At 43.3% G+C, this 22,834-nt stretch overlaps 1 protein-coding gene across 3 annotated transcripts in view; it reads right to left on the minus strand.

Annotated features, from left to right (window-relative positions):
• Positions 1-22,834, minus strand: part of lrp2a (low density lipoprotein receptor-related protein 2a) — a 313,171-nt gene that overhangs the window by 226,544 nt on the left and 63,793 nt on the right. For all 3 annotated transcript variants that reach the window (XM_059647356.1, XM_059647357.1, XM_059647358.1), the window contains 3 exons: positions 20,557-20,673; positions 2,855-2,965; positions 249-362 (listed from right to left, as the gene is read on the minus strand). In XM_059647356.1, coding sequence (XP_059503339.1) covers positions 249-362; positions 2,855-2,965; positions 20,557-20,673 — 342 coding nt within the window. The remainder of the gene's footprint in view (positions 1-248; positions 363-2,854; positions 2,966-20,556; positions 20,674-22,834) is intronic.

The raw sequence follows: 22,834 nt of genomic DNA on the forward strand, positions 1-22,834 counted from the left end.
TCAATCTCACAACTATGCTTGCCACAACATGTCAATATTAGTGAGTTTGTAAGATGCATTTTTCAGAATGAGGAAAATTAAATTATAAATTAAGTTAAATCTTAGATTACTCAAGTACCATAATTGTAGAGCATCCAAGTAGCCTATAATTTTTTTTTAATTCAGAGGAAGTTTAAGCTGAGCACATCGACATTACTTTCAAAGTAAGTTACAATAAAACACAGAATGAAATAAAAGTAATACAATACCACATTTTTGCTCATCACTTCTATCTCCACAGTCATCATCGTGGTCGCATACAAATATCTCTGGGATGCATTCTGCATTGGCACATTGAAACTGACCACTGTTACATCTCTGAGCTGCAAAAGTTAAAGAGATGAGGAAAAGTTTTGGAGTAAGAAATGAGGAAAATAAATAGAGATTCATACACTTTTCAGAATTCTTCAGTAATTTTTTTAAGATATAAAGTTCTACAACCTACAGCTCAATGGTAAGTGAATTGCCAGTCAGACCTTGCAGTATTTGATAAAATCAGGCCCCAGACAATGCTGAATTTTCTGGCCCAGAGGGACAGAATGCCTCCTATGAAGTATGATGTGACTGAAAATAGTATCTGAATTCACATCTCTATACACTGTCTGGTAGCCTCTGCTTTAAAAGTATGTAATGTGAGACTGAGAGTTGAGGGTAAACTATGATAAGGCTCACCGTCTAATGTCTCTGTCACTAGTGTAGAATGACAATTTTGGTGAAACATCAATTTTAGGAAGGGAGAAGAGAAAACTAGAAATAGAAAGTTTTGTCAAGGATTTAATCGAACGTGAATTTTATTTCACTAAAATACAAAACATTGGGAATTAGTCAAGAATGAAAGCGTAATTATCAAGCTTCAGGAAATAAGCCAGTGAATATCCTCATTCTGCATTTGGTAGCATAATTCAAATGTTCATCACAATAAAACTGCTAAAATTCCCAATAAGATTGGATGAACTAAGTGTATTAAATCTGCAGTTGTTGCAGAAAGTTAGGAATCCAATCACTTTTTGGAAACAAAGTGTCAATATCTTTTTTTATTGTTGTTCAGTCATGTAGAATCTGAGCATTTCTGAAAAAAGACATCTTGTTGAAGCTTTTCATCTCACACACATCAGGCCAGTTCATAAATACCAATGCAAGGGGCAAACAGATATCTATGCTGCAATATAGGAGAATGCTGAGTGAAATAATGAAGGAATATGAAGTGATAAGTAAACAGGATGTGTTTGAGAGATTAGGGGCAATGTTCATGTGTATGATAAGCCCCAGTACAGACTGCAGGAGGTTCTGTTGTAACGCAATAGTTGCGTTCCAGCACAACATCATGTTATAGAAAATTGTGCTACATAAATAACTGGGCCTAAGGGAAAAGCAGGGCTAGGGGGAAACCTCTCAAAAAAGTGTAACAAAGCACTATTGTCAACAGGTTCAGACACGTTGGTCAGACTGTGACAGCGACTTCACAGCTCCTTCTCAGATTGACACAACTATCCTCACTATTTCCAAAAAGTGCAGAACAATTACCCAGGTGTCCTGGTCAATACTTATCCCTTAGTCAGCAACACAATGACAAACTGTCTGGTCATTATCATAGTGTTGCTTGTCGGAGTGTGTTGTGTGAAAATTGGCTGCTGTATTTTCTACAATGACTGCATTTCAAAAATACTTCCTGTGGCTGTCAAGCTCTTTGTAACATCCTGAGGTTGTGAAAGGTGTAAGCCCTTGTAAGCAAGAAGATCTAGGTTCAAGTCCTGCCTCAGAACTGCCAGGGAAGGTGTATTCACAATGTGATTTAAAAGATTGAGTATCAATCAGCAAATTCTTTCAACACTGCTGGTAGCAGACTGTAAGATTGGTACAGGTTCCTAGTCAGCCATGTGACTAAAAGAACATTGGAGACTCTATCACCACTATCCACAGTTCCAGACTGTGAGATATACATGTGTATGTTGCCATGGTAATTTAGACACCTTCAGAGATCTTAACACCACACCACAAGGGTATAGGGGCAAATGGAGCAAAAGTGGGAAAATCAAGTTGAAACATAAGTCAACCATGATCTGACTAATTACTCTATTAGGCTGCTGGATCCTCCAGATCCTGTGCCTCACAGTGTTTCCTTTCAAGGTAAGTTAGGTATAGTGTTTTTCACTCTCCCCTACGCCCTACTTTTCCTGATAACAAACCTGCTGGCTTCTTACTTTTCAGTTTTGACAAAAGCTGATGGGGAGAATTTCTCTGGGACTCTCAGTATCACAGCATTGTATGAATACACTGTAGGTATCATTAGCAAAGGGCTTAAAACAGCGAAATGCCTACTTGACGGAATCGCGTTATAGCCAACACGAGTTCATGTTTTAGAAATAATGTTCACCTATTCATCAATCACGTTAAAGCCAATTTGCATTGCCAGAACACATGTTATGCAGAACCCCCTGTATTTGCAGATCCATGACAAAGTAGCGTAATACAAGTTACCATTGCTATAGAAAGGACGTATAGCTTTCCCACTTTCCATATATTGTGTAGCAAATACCCATGCGTATAGCTGATAAAAAGAATCAGCCACTTGTTATAAAAACTGCCCAAATCTCATTTTCATTGTTCCACCCTATTCTAGATATTTCATTGAGGAGATAAGAACATTTTTTGATGAGGTCCATTTTCGCTATTCAATTTATTCATTTTTCTGAGGGCATAATAAGTTGTTTCAGACACGAACTGTGTTTCATTATGTCTGTATGTCAATGATTTTAACAAATGATTTGGTATGGTCAGGCAGTTCAGATCTAAACATCAGAAATGGAGAACGTACTGCAATTGCTTTCATCTGTTCCATCCCTGCAGTTCAAATTTCCATCACAGTGTTGACTGGAGTTGTAACAGGCTCCATTTGAGCACTCCATTTGTGTGCAAATAGGATAAACTAAGGCAAAGAAAAGAAATAAAGCAAATTATAAATTTACTGAACATTGTTTATGTATGGCTTGTTAGTTTGGACAATATATATGTCTTGTGTGGATGCTGTACATTTTACTGCTCAAGTGAAGCTCAAAATGACCTAAGCATCTAAAGCTTAGCAAGTTTTGAATCTAAAGTTTTGCAAGTTTTCTTATCTTTAAAAGTTCATCTTACAGGTAAGAGTTGTCTTCATTCTCTGAATTTTCCATTGTTATAGAATCTTAAAATCATCTGATACAGATGGAGCCCATTCATCATGTACCATCTCTGCCCACATTCTGCACTCAATAATAACAAAATCCAGTTTTATTCTCATAATCTTTACTGCGAAGATTCATCTTTTCTATTTGTTTTCTAAACTGTTTATTTATATCTTTAAACATTTTTATGAACCTAAATAAAAAAAAGTACTTGAAAAACTCAAAAGGCTGACAGTATATTTAGAGTGAAAAATCATGTTAACATTTGTGTCCAATATCACTCTCCTTCAGAACAAAACTTTCTAAATTAACATGTCTCCTTGTTCTTAATGTTTCATACAACTCATCCTAAGTCTACCTATCTAAGCCTTTAGAGATTTGCACCTCAGATAAATGTAATTCTGAAAGGACAATAAGCTCAATAAAGCTCAAATGAACTGCTGTAATTGATTTATTTTCAGAAGTTAAAAGGGCTTTGAGCAATCACTTTATCAACATGCAGTTAAAGTGAAGCAAGTCAGTTTGATGCCACTTTCATCTTTGTTGCCATCACTGGTTACTCAATCTGCCTATGAAGTACAGGTTGTATAAGTCAGAGGAAACTACTGCCACTGTCACCTATAGGGATGCTCACCTGCTCTCAGACAAAATACTGCAAAGTTCGGGCAACAACTTGTTCATTTTACATTGTGTGTATTTTCATTTTGCTGCTTCCAGGTATGTGAAAACGTACTGAGTGAACTCTGAAGTCTTAAAGGGCTTCCAACTATATGCTTTTCATTTCATTGTGTCTTACTAGGAATTCTGAAGTGAGTGATTCACCAACTGATTCCTCAGAGTCTCTTTACCTTGCACAAAGCATATGGGCACAGTTGCAATGGCACACAAGAAACTCAACACCTTCAGGAACAAAGGATTTATAAGTATTAGTGGTTATGATTTGTTTTTATTGTTTGAACCTGCTCTAGATAAAGGATGAATGTGGTAACTGTATACAGCTGGAATTGGTGTCTTTTCTTGGTCCTCTGCAGAGGGAAGTGACTGAAAGGACTGAGTGCAGATGCCAACATTCTTGATGGAACATCCTCCTGGAAGATAAAGCATGTGACAACAGAGCTCCAAAATCTAGTAATGGAAGGCATCACTCAAAAGTGTTTTTTTTAAAATCAAATTGCAGCAAATATTCCTTGTAAGTATGGGCTGTCTTCTGGAATCTGAGATAACAAGGTGTAAATCTGGATGAACACAGCAGGCCAAGCAGCATCATAGGAGCAGGAAGGCTGACCTCTCGGGCCTAGACCCAACGTCAGTCTTCCTGTTCCTATGATGCTGCTTGGCCTGCTGTGTTTATCCAGCTCTACACCTTGTTATCTCAATTCTCCAGCATCTGCAGTACCTATTATCTTCTGGAATCTGTTGGTTCTCCCTAGCTTTAGTATTTTTCTGCTCAGGTCTTATAGTTACTAAGGTTTACCCTTGGGCGCAGTCAGTGTTAATAGTTGATGTTTCACAATGTATGCTCCACAATTTGATGATTAAGTTCTGACAAGTTTGGATACCTCAATGTCTCTCTTCCAGCAGCTGATGTTGTAGTGCCTGTACCCATTTCTCTCTCCTAATTCTCTCCAGACTAGATGGGAACCTAGGAAGATCCCTATGAAAATGATCAACCCCAGTGACTCTAACATAATCCTTAATGAAGTATAATAGCACTCAATATCTTTGGGTGACATAAGCAAAAAATTCATCTAATAAATGGCAATAGAGCTTTGGTAGATTCTTGACAAAGTGCCCAGAAAGTCTCCTGACATGACTCACATGTCCTCTTCAAACTTAAGAGTACTCTGTCAGTCTCTAGGAACAAGTGAGCAATTAAAGCTGAACATAGCTTCAAGTAACATGAGCAATCCTCACCCACTTTAGCTAATTTCTGTTACAAGAGATCCTCTGTTGCAATGCCAGCCCGCAACATGGCATACAAGTTCTTTAATGAGGATTAGAAGCAACATTGCTTGGTCATGAGAGCTTTGATTAACTTCGGGTGGCTGTTCCTAATTTCCATCATTTGAGTGTGTAAAATGCATCAAATAGGAAACATACTCTGTGTAAATGGAATTAAGATTTCATCCAATAACCTCATTCTCTATTTTTCTTAAACACTTTGTCCTAAAACATTAAGATTTTCGTATTTCAAGTGTTTAGTCTCTCCTGTGTTCATGATGGCACATGCTAAGTGTAGCATATTTAGGGCAACCAATGACTATTAAAAAATGTTTCTCAAAGCTTGCCTTTACAGGTGATTTTTCCTCACCACAATTTGAGGCTGGTTTAGGCTAACAATCAAAGATTGGTCACTGTCAGTCTACAAAATCGTTACTATTATTAGCTTCTGACTACCAAGATGGCAGATGGCAAATGGCAAATTAGATGGAACTAGGAGTTTCTTTCATCTACTTTTCTATCAATTAAATTGAAGATTGAAACTTTTGAAAGAACTGAATTTTCATTGGTTGAAAAACAACTTTCTGCATGGGCAGTCAAATGCTCTTAACTGAAATGGTTAAGCTAGAGAAAGGGCTGTTAATCCAATGTGTGGAATAGAAGGTGCATGAGATTTAAGGAAACTCATTTCTCACTTAAATTTTAGCACATTTTTAATCAATGTTTTTGTCTGCTTTGATCAAACGTCCTTATTTTTGTCTTTTCTTTGTCATATTTATATGGTACTATGGCTGACTTGGAAGAGCGCACCAAAATTCCCATTTATATGAACAGATAAAGAGAAGCAGATAAAACACAAATATTATGAGTAAAGGAACAGTCAGGGAAACAGTTCGAGATCACCAATCCAGATAACAAATTAATGAGTTGTTCTCATAATCTTTTCAATTCTGTAACAGAAATACATTGTTATCTCTGCAGCCTTGAACAGTCTTTAATCTGCTTATTGATTAGTTGGACCCGAGGCCGTCCTTTTCCTTTGCTTAAGAGGCTTTGAATGTAGTTTTCCAGCTCTTTCAACACAGAAGTGAAGAGAGCAACATTACAGAGAAAGGGGACGAAGAGACAGATATTAATGCATTATTGCATTAATAACTATATACATTCTTAGGTATCAGAGATAATGAGGACTGCAGATGCTGGAGATTCCAAGATAATAAAATGTGAGGCTGGATGAACACAGCAGGCCAAGCAGCATCTCAGGAGCACAAAAGCTGACGTTTCGGGCCTCGACCCTTCATCAGAGAGGGGGATGGGGGGAGGGAACTGGAATAAATAGGGAGAGAGGGGGAGGCGGACCGAAGATGGAGAGTAAAGAAGATAGGTGGAGAGAGTGTAGGTGGGGAGGTAGGGAGGGGATAGGTCAGTCCAGGGAAGACGGACAGGTCAAGGAGGTGGGATGAGGTTAGTAGGTAGCGGGGGGTGCGGCTTGGGGTGGGAGGAAGGGATGGGTGAGAGGAAGAACAGGTTAGGGAGGCAGAGACAGGTTGGACTGGTTTTGGGATGCAGTGGGTGGGGGGGAAGAGCTGGGCTGGTTGTGTGGTGCAGTGGGGGGAGGGGACGAACTGGGCTGGTTGAGGGATGCAGTAGGGGAAGGGGAGATTTTGAAACTGGTGAAGTCCACATTGATACCATATGGCTGCAGGGTTCCCAGGCGGAATATGAGTTGCTGTTCCTGCAACCTTCGGGTGGCATCATTGTGGCACTGCAGGAGGCCCATGATGGACATGTCATCAAGAGAATGGGAGGGGGAGTGGAAATGGTTTGCGACTGGGAGGTGCAGTTGTTTTTTGCGAACTGAGCGGAGGTGTTCTGCAAAGCGGTCCCCAAGCCTCCGCTTGGTTTCCCCAATGTAGAGGAAGCCGCACCGGGTACAGTGGATGCAGTATACCACATTGGTAGATGTGCAGGTGAACCTCTGCTTGATGTGGAATGTCATCTTGGGGCCTGGGATGGGGGTGAGGGAGGAGGTGTGGGGACAAGTGTAGCATTTCCTGCGGTTGCAGGGGAAGGTGCCGGGTGTGGTGGGGTTGGAGGGCAGTGTGGAGCGAACAAGGGAGTCGCGGAGAGAGTGGTCTCTGCGGAAAGCAGACAGGGGAGGGGATGGAAAAATGTCTTGGGTGGTGGGGTCGGATTGTAAATGACGGAAGTGTCGGAGGATAATGCGTTGTATCCGGAGGTTGGTAGGGTGGTGTGTGAGAACGAGGGGGATCCTCTTGGGGCGGTTGTGGCGGGGGCGGGGTGTGAGGGATGTGTCGCGGGAAATGCGGGAGACGCGGTCAAGGGCGTTCTCGATCACCGTGGGGGGAAAGTTGCGGTCCTTAAAGAACTTGGACATCTGGGATGTGCGGGAGTGGAATGTCTTGTCGTGGGAGCAGATGCGGCGGAGGCGGAGGAATTGGGAATAGGGGATGGAATTTTTGCAGGAGGGTGGGTGGGAGGAGGTGTATTCTAGGTAGCTGTGGGAGTCGGTGGGCTTGAAGTGGACATCAGTTACAAGCTGGTTGCCTGAGATGGAGACTGAGAGGTCCAGGAAGGTGAGGGATGTGCTGGAGATGGCCCAGGTGAACTGAAGGTTGGGGTGGAAGGTGTTGGTGAAGTGGATGAACTGTTCGAGCTCCTCTGGGGAGCAATGTGGACTTCACCAGTTTCAAAATCTCCCCTTCCCCTACTGCATCCCTCAACCAGCCCAGTTCGTCCCCTCCCCCCACTGCACCACACAACCAGCCCAGCTCTTCCCCCCCACCCACTGCATCCCAAAACCAGTCCAACCTGTCTCTGCCTCCCTAACCGGTTCTTCCTCTCACCCATCCCTTCCTCCCACCCCAAGCCGCACCCCCCGCTACCTACTAACCTCATCCCACCTCCTTGACCTGTCCGTCTTCCCTGGACTGACCTATCCCCTCCCTACCTCCCCACCTACACTCTCTCCACCTATCTTCTTTACTCTCCATCTTCGGTCCGCCTCCCCCTCTCTCCCTATTTATTCCAGTTCCCTCCCCCCATCCCCCTCTCTGATGAAGGGTCGAGGCCTGAAACGTCAGCTTTTGTGCTCCTGAGATGCTGCTTGGCCTGCTGTGTTCATCCAGCCTCACATTTTATTATCTTACATTCTTAGGTAACCATTTTTAATAAAAGAGTTCTTAAATCAAGTCATTCAATTTTAATTAATTGCAGGATATCTTATTCCACTGTACTGTCTTATATTTCATGTTTTTTTGTAAAAGTTTGACTGTAAAATTTAACAACTTGTTAAATCTAGAAATTTCATGCTGAGATTATGTCTACAATTAGCTATTAGACACACCAAAATGTAGAAGAAATTTCAAAACTGCTGTAGCATTTTACTCTGTCACTAATATTGCCTCACCAAAATCCAATAAATTAACAACCCTATCCCAGGCCCCAAGATGACTTTCCATATTAAGCAGACGTTCACCTGCACATCTGCCAATGTGGTATACTGCATCCACTGTACCCAGTGTGGCTTCCTCTACATTGGGAAAACCAAGCGGAGGCTTGGGGACCGCTTTGCAGAACACCTCCGCTTGGTACGCAATAAACAACTGCACCTCCCATTCGCAAACCATTTCCACTCCCCCTCCCATTCTTGAGATGACATGTCCATCATGGGCCTCCTGCAGTGCCACAATGATGCCACCCGAAGGTTGCAGGAACAGCAACTCATATTCCACTTGGGAACCCTGCAGCCCAATGGTATCAATGTGGACTTCACCAGCTTCAAAATCTCCCCTTCCCACCGCATCCCAAAACCAGCCCAGTTCATCCCCTCCCCCCACTGCATCACACAACCAGCCCAGCTCTTCCCCTCCCCCCACTGCATCCCAAAACCAGTCCAACCTGTCTCTGCCTCCCTAACCTGTTCTTCCTCTCACCCATCCCTTCCTCCCACCCCAAGCCACACCTCCATTTCCTACCTACTAACCTCATCCCACCTCCTTGACCTGTCCGTCTTCCCTGGACTGACCTATCCCCTCTCTACCTCCCCACCTATACTCTCCTCTCCACCTATCTTCTTTTCTCTCCATCTTCGGTCTGCCTCCCCCTCTCTCTCTATTTATTCCAGAACCCTCACCCCATCCCCCTCTCTGATGAAGGGTCTAGGCCCGAAACGTCAGCTTTTGTGCTCCTGAGATGCTGCTGGGCCTGCTGTGTTCATCCAGCCTCACATTTTATTATATTAAATTAACAACCAAGACAGGAATATCTGCAATAATGCTCTGAACCTGGCTATAATTTTTATATTCCTTCATTCATTTCACCTTCCATGTTTAATAGGTACGATTACCAATCCATATATGGAAATCTAAGCGATAACTACTGATTCTGAAACATTTCACCAGATGTGCTTTTCTTCACAAGAATGTCTCTTCAGTTCTTTCCAGATTGTAATCTGTTCTGCTCTTTCAACATTTTATTCATCTTTGTGTGCACCTTAAAAAAAATCCTTTGTAAAATCAATCTAAAATATTTATGAAACCATCTTAAATGCAGCTACTGCTCACTTTATTTCTTATCCTATTCCCTGGTAGAACAACCTCTAAGATACACATCGTGACATTCAGTTCGAGGATGCATAAAATGACCTAGAAGATCTACCTTTTTTTTTCTCTTTTTCTCATATTGGAGAGCTTCTAGTTTACAGTCAATATTCCAGGCAGGGCGAAACGTAACTTGAAAGTCCATGAATATTCAGTATGCCTTAACTCTCAGATAGCCTACTACTTTAGAAAATCAAGGCCCATTGGATTTGCATAAAGTTATTTCTTTAAAATCAAATAAGTTCGTAGATTCATGACCTATACTAAGTTATTTTTGAAAAGTACATGTAAAATGGAGAAGCATGGCCATATCCATAACATTTGTTCTAATCATTTCTTAGATTTTTTTTCTTACTTACAAGTGCCAAAATCATGCAATTTCTACGTAAACACTATAAATATCTTTAAAGAAAGGCAAAATGATGATAGTCACAAGAAATGTAATACTACAGCACTTAACACTCTCAGAGCATTGCTGGGGAGATGGCAGTGCAGTGGTAGCATCATTGGATTGATCATTAAGAGGTCAGTTTAAAGCTCTGGGAAGTTTAAGCCTCCAATGAGCATTGCATCTGGAATCTACTAAATAAAATTCTCCATTCTGAATTAGGTTTCAGAGGGGTCCTTATGTGAATGGTTGCCAAAGTAAAATTAGAGGGAGTAAAAAATGCTCTAGTTCCTCGGTAATGATAAAACTGAGCTGCACCCACCCCTACCCTCAGTCACTGGTACTCTGCAGCCCCTCCACTACCCTCAATCTTCAAGAATCATGGGAAACAGAAATTTACAGTGCAGGCAGAGATCATTCGGCCCATAATTCATGCGCTGGATCATGGAAATAGCAGTTATACTTATTCACAATTCCACACTTCTTACGTATAACTCACTAAGTAGCTGATTCTGGCTCAGTCCCTTCTAAAATTACTTTGGAACACCTACCATCATATTTTTCAGGCCCAGAATTTCAGATCTTGATAACTGAGTGAAGTGATGGGCACAGTCATCGGAGGGCCCAACACTATGGCAAGAATGGAATTCCAAATGTTAAACACTAAGCTAAAACCACTCATCTCAGCAGAAGCAAGACATAAGTTTGAACTAGTCACTCTAAACATTCTGGAGGAGACTTACAGAGATATTAGACAAAGAAATAAAGTGAGAAGATGCAATAACAATCTCAACCACAAACTAAGGGGCTGTGAAGATATCTGTATTGTCTCTTTTAGGAAAGATCTACCATATCTAGTGTAACTCAACTATCTCAAGACATTAGATGCTCAAGTCGTACAATGTTGGTTAAGAGATGGTTGCCGGTGTTGTGTCCTTCATGGTATAGATCATATGATAGTAGATCGGGAGGCCAGGAAGAAAATTAGTACAGGAATACATTTCCATCCAAATATCCCTAATTTCATGCAAAAATAAATGTACAGCACTATTCACACTGAAGAAAATAAAATGTTGCTGGAAAAGCTCAGCAGGTCTGGTAGCATCTGTGGCAGAGAAAACAGAGTTGCCATTTCAGGTCCAGTGACCCTTTCTCAGAACTGACGATGGCTGGGAAAACATCAGTTTATATGCAGAAAATAGGGAGGTGGGTGGAGTAGGAAGCAAATGATAGGATAGAGCCCAAAGAGAAAGACAGTTGGACAGACAAATGAGTTGCTAACGATCAGGCTGGGAGGATGAGCAGTTGTTCATGGGGACTGTTAGTGACTAACAACAGGGGCTGTGTAGTGGCAGGCTATGTGGCAAACAAGGCCTGGTGTGTGGGGTGGGGGCTGGGACATGAGAGAGTTTAGGCCCTAAAATTATTGAACTCAATACTGGGTCCGGAGAGCTGTAGGGTCCCCAGGCAGAAAATGAAGTGTTATTCCTCAAGCTTGTGTTGGGCTTCACTGGAACACTGTAGCAAGCCGGAGACAGAAATGTTGGCCAGGGAGCAAGGTGGTGCATTGAAGTGGCAGGCGACAGGTAGTTCAGGGATAATGGGAACTGCAGATGCTGGAGAATCCAAGATAACAAAGTGTGGAGCTGGATGAACACAGCAGGCCAAGCAGCATCTCAGGAGCACAAAAGCTGACGTTTCGGGCCTAGACCCTTCATCAGAGAGTAGTTCAGGGTCTTTTTTGTGAGTAGAACATAGAAGTTCTGTGAAGCGGTCGCCAAGTCTACTTTTCATTTCCCCAGGGTAGAGGAGACCACATTGTGAGCAGCAAGTCCAGGAGACTAGATTCTTGGAAGTGTTGCTTCACCTGTTTGGGCTCTTGGATTCTGGGGAGGGAGGAGGTAAATAGGCAGGTGTTGCATCTTCACCAGTTACAGGGGAAGGTGCCGTAGGGCTGTGGGGAGGTGTTGGGGTTGAAGGAAGTGTGGACCAGGCTGTCCCGGAGGGAACGGTCCCTGCGGAAGGTGGACAGGGAGGGGAGGGGAATATGTGTCTGGTGGTGGCATCTGGCTGGAGGTGGCAGAAATGGCATCTGATGATCTTCTGGATGAGGATGCTGGTGGGATGGTTGGTGAGGGTAAGGATCCCCTATCGCAGTTGGGGGAGGGAAGAGAAGGGGTGAGGGCAGAAGTGCGGGAAATGGGTCAGACCCGACTAAGGGCCCTGTTGACAATGGAGCTGGGGAATCATTGGTTGAGGAAGAATGTGATATTTTGGAGGCTCCCTTGTTGAAGTTGGCCTCATCCGAACATATGCGACAGAGACAGAGGAACTGAGAGAATGGGATTGGGTCTTTACAGGAAGTGGGGTGTGAAGGTGTATAGTGCAGGTAGCTGGGGGTTTGTAATGGATATTAGTGCCAGTCTAACTTAGTTACTTAGATTACCCAGTGTGCATGGAATTGTTCTTGTGCACTAACAAAACTGTTCATTACTGTAGTTAATCCCTTTACACGTGTATGGGTTGTCAGTTTTTCCTCCAACATTTGCTGGTTGGAATAATTGTTCTCTGGTGCTGTTTCAAGATCTTTTCAGCTGCCTCTGTTGACTTACATTATTTCCTCAGACACCTCTTTCCTTTAGCATCAGTCTCACTTTATTTGTTTGTCTGTTATCAGTCAATGTGGCATGTGAGATATTGTAAATCTTCTCTGGAATGTTTAGAGCGACTAGTTCAAGCTTTCATCTTGCTTCTGCTGAGAGGAGGGGCTTTAGCTTAGTATCTAACATCTGGAATTCCATTCTTGACATTGCTTTAGGTTCTCAGATGAATTATTCCTCTTGGGATGAGCATCATTCCATCACAGAGCATCAACTTTACCTTCGAGAGTTTCATTTTTGGACTGCCATCTAGTGTAACTTTAGGTCTGTAACACTCATAAATGTTGAAAGAAGACTCAGTGTTGAATGGGCACTTCACATTTCTCTGATGCCTTTATTCTGCTATCTTCATCTCAATAATTAGAAACCATTTTTCTCCTTCAAACTTGACTGTGTCAATCTGCTCTTAAGTGTAGTTTGACTTATGTGAATCTTGTCTGCCATCTCTTCAGCATACATAATTGATTTGTCAGAATCAATGTCCAACATCTCTGTAACAATTGCTTGTATAGATTTCAGGAGCACAAAAGCTGACGTTTCGGGCCTAGACCCTTCATCAGAGAGGGGGATGGAGTGAGGGTTCTGGAATAAATAGGGAGAGAGGGGGAGGCGGACCGAAGATGGAGAGTAAAGAAGATAGGTGGGGAGGAGAGTATAGGTGGGGAGGTAGGGAGGGGATAGGTCAGTCCAGGGAAGACAGACAGGTCAAGGAGGTGGGATGAGGTTAGTAGTTAGGAGATAGAGGTGTGGCTTGGGGTGGGAGGAAGGGATGGGTGAGAGGAAGAACAGGTTAGGGAGGCAGAGACAGGTTGGACTGGTTTTGGGATGCAGTGGGTGGAGGGGAAGACCTGGGCTGGTTGTGTGGTGCAGTGGGGGGAGGGGACGAACTGGACTGGTTTTGGGATGCGGTGGGGGAAGGGGAGATTTTGAAGCTGGTGAAGTCCACGTTGATACCATTGGGCTGCAGGGTTCCCAAGCGGAATGTGAGTTGCTGTTCCTGCAACCTTCGGGTGGCATCATTGTGGCACTGCAGGAGGCCCATAATGGACATGTCATCTCAAGAATGGGAGGGGGAGTGGAAATGGTTTGCGACTGGGAGGTGCAGTTGTTTATTGCGAACCGAGTGGAGGTGTTCTGCAAAGCGGTCTCCAAGCCTCCGCTTGGTTTCCCCAATGTAGAGGAAGCCACACTGGGTACAGTGGATGCAGTATACCACATTGGCAGATGTGCAGGTGAACCTCTGCTTAATGTGGAAAGTCATCTTGGGGCCTGGGATAGGGGTGAGGGAGGAGATGTGGGGGCAAGTGTAGCATTTCCTGCGGTTGCAGGGGAAGGTGCCGGGTGTGGTGGGGTTGGAGGGCAGTGTGGAGCAAACAAGGGAGTCACGGAGAGAGTGGTCCTGTGGGGAGCAAGAGGCGGCGCCGATACAGTCATCAATGTAACGGAGGAAGAGGTGGGGTTTGGGGCATGTGTAGGTGCGGAAGATTTTCTTTCGATTCGTTTCTTTCGATTCAATTCTTTCGATTCCTCCCACTTCCTACAGACTAAGGGGGTGGCCATGGGCACCCGCATGGGCCCCAGCTATGCCTGCCTCTTTGTAGGTTACGTGGAACAGTCCCTCTTCCGCATCTACACAGGCTCCAAACCCACCTCTTCCTCCATTAGATTGATGACTGTATCGGCGCCGCCTCTTGCTCCCCACAGGAGCTCGAACAGTTCATCCACTTCACCAACACCTTCCACCCCAACCTTCAGTTCACCTGGGCCAGCTCCAGCACATCCCTCATCTTCCTGGATTTCTCAGTCTCCATCTCAGGCAACCAGCTTGTAACTGATGTCCATTTCAAGCCCACCGACTCCCACAGCTACCTAGAATACACCTCCTCCCACCCACCCTCCTGCAAAAATTCCATCACCTATTCCCAATTCCTCCGCCTCCGCCGCATCTGCTCCACGATGAGGCATTCCACTCCCGCACATCCCAGATGTCCAAGTTCTTTAAGGACCGCAACTTTCCCCCCACAGTGGTCGAGAACGCCCTTGACCGCGTCTCCCGCATTTCCCGCAACACATCCCTCACACCCCGCCCCCGCCACAACCGCCCTAAGAGGATCCCCCTCGTTCTCACACACCACTCCACCAACCTCCGGATACAACGCATCATCCTCTGACACTTCCGCCATCTACAATCCGACCCCACCACCCAAGACATTTTTCCATCCCCACCCCTGTCTGCTTTCCGGAGAGACCACTCTCTCCGTGAATCCCTTGTTCGCTCCACACTGCCCTCCAACCCCACCACACCCGGCACCTTCCCCTGCAACCGCAGGAAATGCTACACTTGCCCCCACACCTCCTCCCTCACCCCTATCCCAGGCCCCAAGATGACTTTCCACATTAAGCAGAGGTTCACCTGCACATCTGCCAATGTGGTATACTGCATCCACTGTACCCGGTGTGGCTCCCTCTACATTGGGGAAACCAAGCGGAGTCTTGGGGACCGCTTTGCAGAACACCTCCGCTCGGTTCGCAATAAACAACTGCACCTCCCAGTCGCAAACCATTTCCACTCCCCCTCCCACTCTTTAGATGACATGTCCATTATGGGCCTCCTGCACTGCCACAATGATGCCACCCGAAGGTTGCAGGAACAGCAACTCATATTCCGCTTGGGAACCCTGCAGCCCAATGGTATCAACGTGGACTTCACCAGCTTCAAAATCTCCCCTTCCCCCACCGCATCCCAAAACCAGTCCAGTTCGTCCCCTCCCCCCACTGCATCACACAACCAGTGTCTCTGCCTCCCTAACCTGTTCTTCCTCTCACCCATCCCTTCCTCCCACCCCAAGCCGCACCTCCATCTCCTACCTACTAACCTCATCCCACCTCCTTGACCTCTCCGTCTTCCCTGGACTGACCTATCCCCTCTCTACCTCCCCACCTATACTCTCCTCTCACCTATCGTCTTTTCTCTCCATCTTCGGTCCGCCTCCCCCTCTCTCCCTATTTATTCCAGAACCCTCACCCCATCCCCCTCTCTGATGAAGGGTCTAGGCCCGAAACGTCAGCTTATGTGCTCCTGAGATGCTGCTGGGCCTGCTGTGTTCATCCAGCCTCACATTTTGTTGTCTTGGATTCTCCAGCATCTGCAGTTCCCATTATCACTTGTGTAGATTTGTTTGTTTTCTTTCTAGGTAATGATATTCAAAGTGGTTTCGCCTTCTGGGTTTAAAACACTATATTCCCAAGATGGAGAAGCTTTCTTTTCTTTCATATGATGATCTGTGTAATATTTACATTCGGGGCATTTAAACAATCCTTGGATAAGCATATGGATGATGATGGGATAGTGTATGGAGAGTGGCTTGGTGCACAGGTTGGCGCAACATCGAGGGCCGAAGGGCCTGTTCTGCGTTGTATTGTTCTCTGTTCTATGTTCTATGCCCCTTTGGCTTTCATCCTTCTGATGGTCCTTCTCTGGATATCTGTTCCTTTTCTCCATATTGTTGCTCTTGAAACGTCAAGGCTACATTAGGAATAGGGAAATCTGAAACAAACTCAGATTCTGAAGAAGAGTCATATTAAATTTGACACATTAACTTTGTTTCTCTCTCCAGAGATGCTGCCAGACCTACTGAGTTTCCCCCACATGTTCTGACTTTGTGCTCAAACACACCTATTGTTCCATGATGTGCTATAGCTGTTGACGTACATGCTTAGAGCTTCTGCAAATGTTTTGAGCTTCAAGAGTCAGATTGTCTTCCCATATCAGTCATGATGTCATGGTTAAATTTCTTTGCCTAAGATAAATCTGTTTTTGAGAAGAGCACCTTTCAGGTGATTGGCTAAGTCACACTATGGCTGTAAACTTCCCTTTTCTGACTCCAGTTGAAATGAAAGGTGATATGAAACAGAACTGACAATTCTTTCCACTCATAATAACAAAACTGCTACGTTATGACAAATTTAAGTGACAAGCTACAGTAGCTAAACTTTTCCACCCAAAATCTCTCTGAAGAAATTGTTTAGAATTTTTGTCAATCATTTCGAAGCTACTATCTTTGGTTATTGACACTCCCACCAGAAAGCCTTTATTAGGTCACCTCTTAATCTTTGTTTCCATAGAAAATAGTGCAAATATTTGGAACCTTTTCTTCACAAGCGAATTTCCTCATCCTTCATAACATCCTAATCATATTCCTCAGAAGTCTTTCTAAAGACCTTTACATCCTTCCTGAATTCTGGTTTCCAGAATTATTTATCCAACTCCAGTTAAGGCTTAACAAGCAATTTATACAGCTCAAGCATGAACTTCTAGTTTTTCTTTCCTCACCCAATTTATAAACCTCAGTAATTACTATATTTTTAAAAAACAGCTTATTGACTCATCCTACTACTTTTCAGGAATTGCATATGTGGATACCAAGATCTTGTTGTTCATCCACATACTTTTTTAAAAAATCCATGTCATTTGCAGTGTCCTGTCTTTCCAGGTCAGTATCTTATATGGACCTGAATAATGTGATCTGGGCAACAAATGTGGCGGAATCATGTGAGAAATCCAGCAGGAGCTATCTCAATGTCAGGAGAAACTACAGCATCTTTCAACTAAGTTCCAAATATCAAGGCAAGATTCTCCCTCAGCATGGCAAGTTACTTCTTAAAGGGAGATAATTGCTTGTTAGTAGCCGTATTAACTTCACATCTCACCTCTTTAATATGCAGCTGTCTATCCCACCACCAGCCTCTAGCAACCTAGGTGCTGAGAATTCTCAACATGGTCATTTCAGCTCACAGCTTGCTCCAAAGGGGGTCAATGTTAGACATTAGGCACCACATCTCAGGGCACACTCTGTGAGCACCAGCCACACACTTTCCACATCCAGAAGCATAGGTCTCTGACAAGTGCCAAATTCTCAAAACCCTGATGGCACATCTCTGATCCACTTGCTGTGTGCGTCTGCACTTCAATACTGCACCTCCGGTCACAATGGCAATTATCATTGTATTGCTGTAGCAGGGACCCTTCGCACTTAGGGACACACACCTAGTTCATTGACCAGCTCAGGCTGCATATCTGGCCCATTTGCTTGCCGTTTAATGATCATGCCCTTCAACCCTATCTGGATACTCAGTGCATTTTCACATTGTTGTATCTTGGCTGTTTGCACATTACTACACAGCCTTAGACACCAGATCTAAAGTACAGCAGTATCTCCATTGCCAGTTAAAGCAGATTCAAAGCCAAAAAGATTGGCATGGTTGTCAGCAGTCCTCAGACAAGTCATGGGAAGGAATAAAAACAGAAATTGCTGGAAAAGCTCAGTGGGTTTGGCTATATCTGTGGAAAGAAATCAGAGTTTATGGTTCAGGTCCAGTGACCCTTCCTCAGAACTGATGGTAGTGAAGAAAAAGTTGTTGTATTATGCAGGCAGCAGGGCAGGGGAGGGAGTGAGAGGAATAGACGATAGGTGGGAATTGAGCCCAAAGTGAGAGAAGAACGGTTGGGCAGACGAAGGTTAACAATCAGGCAAGGAAAATGAATAGCTATCAATGGGGACTGTTATTGTGTGTTATGGCAAACCATGTGATAACAAGGCCTGGTCTATGGGGGTTGGCTAAGGATATGGGAAAAGCTCAAGCCCTAAGCTTGTTGAGCTCAACATTGAGTCCGGGAGGCTGTAGAGTTCCCAAGCAAAAAATGTGGTGCTGTTCTCCCAGCTTGCTCTGAGCTTCACTGGAGCACAACAGCAAGCTTGTGGCAGAGATGTTGGCCAGGGAACAAGGTGGTGTAGTGAATAGCGGGCAACTGGAAGCTCAGGGTATTTTTTTTGTGGACAGGAGAGAAGTAACCTTCTGTCAGTACATCCCTGTACAGTAAGCCAAGGGCAGCCTCCAAAACCTGTCCAGGACAACTTGTCACATCAGTAAGCCATTCAGGATGCACTCCTCATAACGACTGAGGAGCCAAATGTCAGGCAAGCCACCACCCTTTGGGCTCATTCTGTCTGATTATGGGCTGTTTTCTCCGGAAATGAGAAGAAGCTCATTTTAAGGGAGCTAAAAATGAGCAGCACAGCTGTTAAGACCATAAGGCATAGGAGTGGAAGTAAGGCCATTCGGCCAATCAAGTCCACTCCGCCATTTAAATCATGGCTGATGGGCATTTCAACTCTACTTCCTTGCACTCTCCCCGTAGCCCTTGTTAGTGCCGGTGCAGATGAGGAAGTGCCTCAAGCAAGTCAGAAGGCAATGCAGAGGGCATGCAATGTTTGTGGTGTCAGGGGATGAGTGGCTGAGAGTGAGTGAGGGAAGTTATTGCAGGTGATAGTGAATGGGTGAGCATGTGCCTTGGATGGCAGAACATACAGAGACAGAGGGAGTGTGAAGAATCAGACAGACAAGATGGTGGCACATACGCATGCTAAGCACAGAAGGTCATTGATGGGGTATTATCAGCCATGTCCAGGGAAAATGTCAGAACCATGCAAGGCAACTCCAGACCAACAGTGCTTGTCCAAATGCACAAGGCCTTTTAAAGATGATATCTGCACCAGGAATACTGGTTAGTTACATGATATCCTAGTAGTGGCAAATGAATAATAAAGTGAGGCTAGAATCAGGGTGAAAAGGACATCGTAGTGGTGGGTAGATAGTTAACCAGACGGATTTGGTAAGAAATGGTGAGAGATCTCACTTGGACACATGGACAGAAACTCTCCAAAAACCTTAATGAAACTGACATGTTGCCAATATAGTATAATCTTTAGTGCATAGCAAATACGTTAATGAATCCTACTTTGTGGAATTTTGTTTTCTTGATTCTTTGTTCAAAACACTGAGTGTCTGAAACCATCAACTATTCAGCTAACAGCATCTAATGCTGATTAGCAACAGTGCAGAAAAGAAAACAAAATTATCAGCCTCAGGTATTGTTTGCAGATGATATTAATTTCTGTTTATAAAATATTTGTCAGCACATTATTTTCTGTACTGTATGGCTGATCAAATACAAAACAGAAACTTGCCCAGATGGTTAACATAAGCTCAATAATGCAACACTCATTGTTACAAAGTCATAACAACAATTTAGAAAGTTTTCATTTTCTTTTGACATCAGTGAGTACAAATTTGCGCTGGCATAGCAATAAAACCACTAGTCTTAGAGGAAATTTTATCAAGTACAAGACTTGCACTATTATTATACCATTACTTATTAAGAATAGTGGCATAAAGCAGATATGTTCCCACCCCAGGCTCTTACAGCTTGTTATGAGTGATCACCTTTGTTTATTTTGGCTTTAGAAAGCTTAAATTGCAGCTATGCATGAAATTGAAATTGAAGTTCCAATCATAAGTGCCAATCATTCTCCTTCTAATTGACTCAGTCTTTGAAATTCAGCATTTTAAGCAGACATATGCACAATATTCACCTCAAAATACACCAAATAACACCAACAATAATGTATATAAATTAAAAATACAGAGCTGCAGCCAATTTTTATCTGTTAGCACAGACAAACTTAATGACACCCATCAATAGCATTAACAGGACCAAACAAGTCATCGCAAAACTGTACTTGAACACCTGCTCTAATCTACTGAAGAATCTGCAGCAAATTTCAGATAACAAGGAGCAGATTGAGGGCCAATTGCTTCCATCAATGAGCTGCTTAATCCAACTAATTAAAATGCTTAAGGAGCAAAGGCTGAAGAAAATACTTTACAAGGAATTAAGGACTTACGACAGCCACTTTCATCAATTTTGTCTGTGCAGTCGTCGACATGGTCACACCTGTATTCACTTGGAATACATTCTCCATTGGTGCAAGTATACTGTTCACTAGTGCATGTTTTTGCAGCTACACAGTGAGGAGAAAGAAATGTATGTCAAAAAGAAGAATTAACTTTATATTCTTAAAGATTTAAATACTATTCAACATTGTTTGTACGTTCACATTTAGCAACAAATTAAGCCCATTCGACATAAAATGTAAACAACAAGAACAACTTGTCCTGGACACTGTTCATGTCAGTTGTATACAGTAACTTACCACAAATTACACATCACTAAATCAATTAAACTAATTTCCTGCTATACAGGCTGCATTTGATTCATTTGTCCTTCTAGCATATACAATGCTGCACTGGACACAATTTTTCCCCTTGTGTGTTCAATTTCTATCTTATAACTATCCAAGCATTGGCCTGAAAGATCTTCTATATGCTTGTATGTAAAATATATTTGCACTGGAAGGATTTGACTTGCAGTCATAAAGGAATGTTTTGAGGCCACCCAGAGAACAGAAATGGGGTGGCCACACCCCATAAATGCTGGAGATTGGCTTAACCTCCTTGTTCTTTCTGTCATTGTGACCTACGTCATTTTTTCCCCCAAGGTTCTCAGATAATCTCAAGCAAGTTCCCAAATCAGTTAGAATTTAAATCTAGATTTTATGATATTAAATTGCACTAGGATCCCACTTAAGGTTCAACTAGGCAGTTTTCTTATATAAGACTGCCTTGGTTGAAATTATCAGGTGAGCACGAGAATTGATCCAGACATGATCTAAGGCAAAGTTTTTAAAAATTAAATTTCAGATGTAAGAGAGTTGATTTACTTCTTAAGTCTTTTGAAATTCCAAATCAATGCAGCACTAGATTTCTGACCTAAAAATAGATCAGTGACAAGATTACAACATTACAAGTGGCACAACTTATAAAAAAACAATTAGAGTTCCTTTAAGACATAACAAGGTGTAGAGCTGGATGAGCACAGCAGGCCAAGCAGCATCATAGGAGCAGGAAGGCTGATGTTTCGGTTCCATTCCTTTGCACTTGTTCAAGCATTGATACTTCTGAAATGGATTTCTGACCCAAACTTCTGTCCACTAGACTTTGTACAATCGCAAAGACCAAGGCTGTAACATTTGCCTTGACAGAGAGTATTTCCGTTACAGTAAAAATGCTGGTGGAAGGTAGAAATCCCAAGAAATACCACCACCAACCACCTCCCCCTCCCCAAATCCCATCTTCCTCCCTTCCATACCCGTACATTGTATTTCTCACTTTTGTGGGCACAGGATTGGGGGAGGGGTGTGTTGTTCATGCTTGTACAGCTCCCAGAGGTACTGGTGATTTAAGTTACGAGCAGCTCCATTTACACCATAAGATGGAGGTACTGATGTTGGACTGGGGTGGACAAAGTCAGCAGTCATACAACACTAGGTTATAATCCAACAGGTTTTTTTTGAAATCACAAACTTTTATAGCACTGCTCCTTCTTCAGGTGAAGTTGATTTCAGAGTGCCTGGTGTCTGAAACTTGGAGCATGGAGATTAGACTAGGTAAGAGCAGGTCTGCTCTCAGTGCATTTCTTTTGGATGTTTAACATACCCCTTTGGAGAGCTCAGTACCTCTGCAAGTATAGTTCTAAGACATCTTGGGAGCAGGGGCAAGGGATGGCAGGCGGGGCGCGGATCAGGCATACTTTGAAACTATTAACTATGGAGAAGACTGTAAAAAGTGCATAAAGTCCTTGAAACTGTCCAACTTCTGAAGGTCAGTCAAAAAATCATCAATAAGCGTCTCGCAGTGTGAACAAGTGTCAAGATCTGTTTTATGAATGACACCTTTACAGAGTGCGGTCTACAATATGAAACTTTAAGTAATGGAGTTATAGTTTTTTTTTTCTCCTCTCGACATGTGAATTTGCGGATACTCAAGGTGGCAAAGCAGGTGAAGGGAGAATGCTGGTGATTGGAAAGAGGCACTCAGTTGTCATAGGACCATTTGAGATAGAGGGGCATAGGATGGTGTAGGAGAACATGTAAGGTTATCATGATGGGTACAAAACAGTAGGTTGCATGGATTCACATGGGTAAGGAGTGTGTGCGGTGAAGAAATCACATTAGGAGTGTGTGAGGTGAGGGATTGTGAAGGATAAGAACTTGAGGAATGATTTGTATTTTGGAGAGGTAATGTATGGATATGGTTTGTGGGGGCAAGACATACTTTGCTGGA

The sequence above is a fragment of the Stegostoma tigrinum genome, chromosome 7 (assembly GCF_030684315.1).
Source record: "Stegostoma tigrinum isolate sSteTig4 chromosome 7, sSteTig4.hap1, whole genome shotgun sequence".
Taxonomy (NCBI): Eukaryota; Metazoa; Chordata; class Chondrichthyes; order Orectolobiformes; family Stegostomatidae; genus Stegostoma; species Stegostoma tigrinum.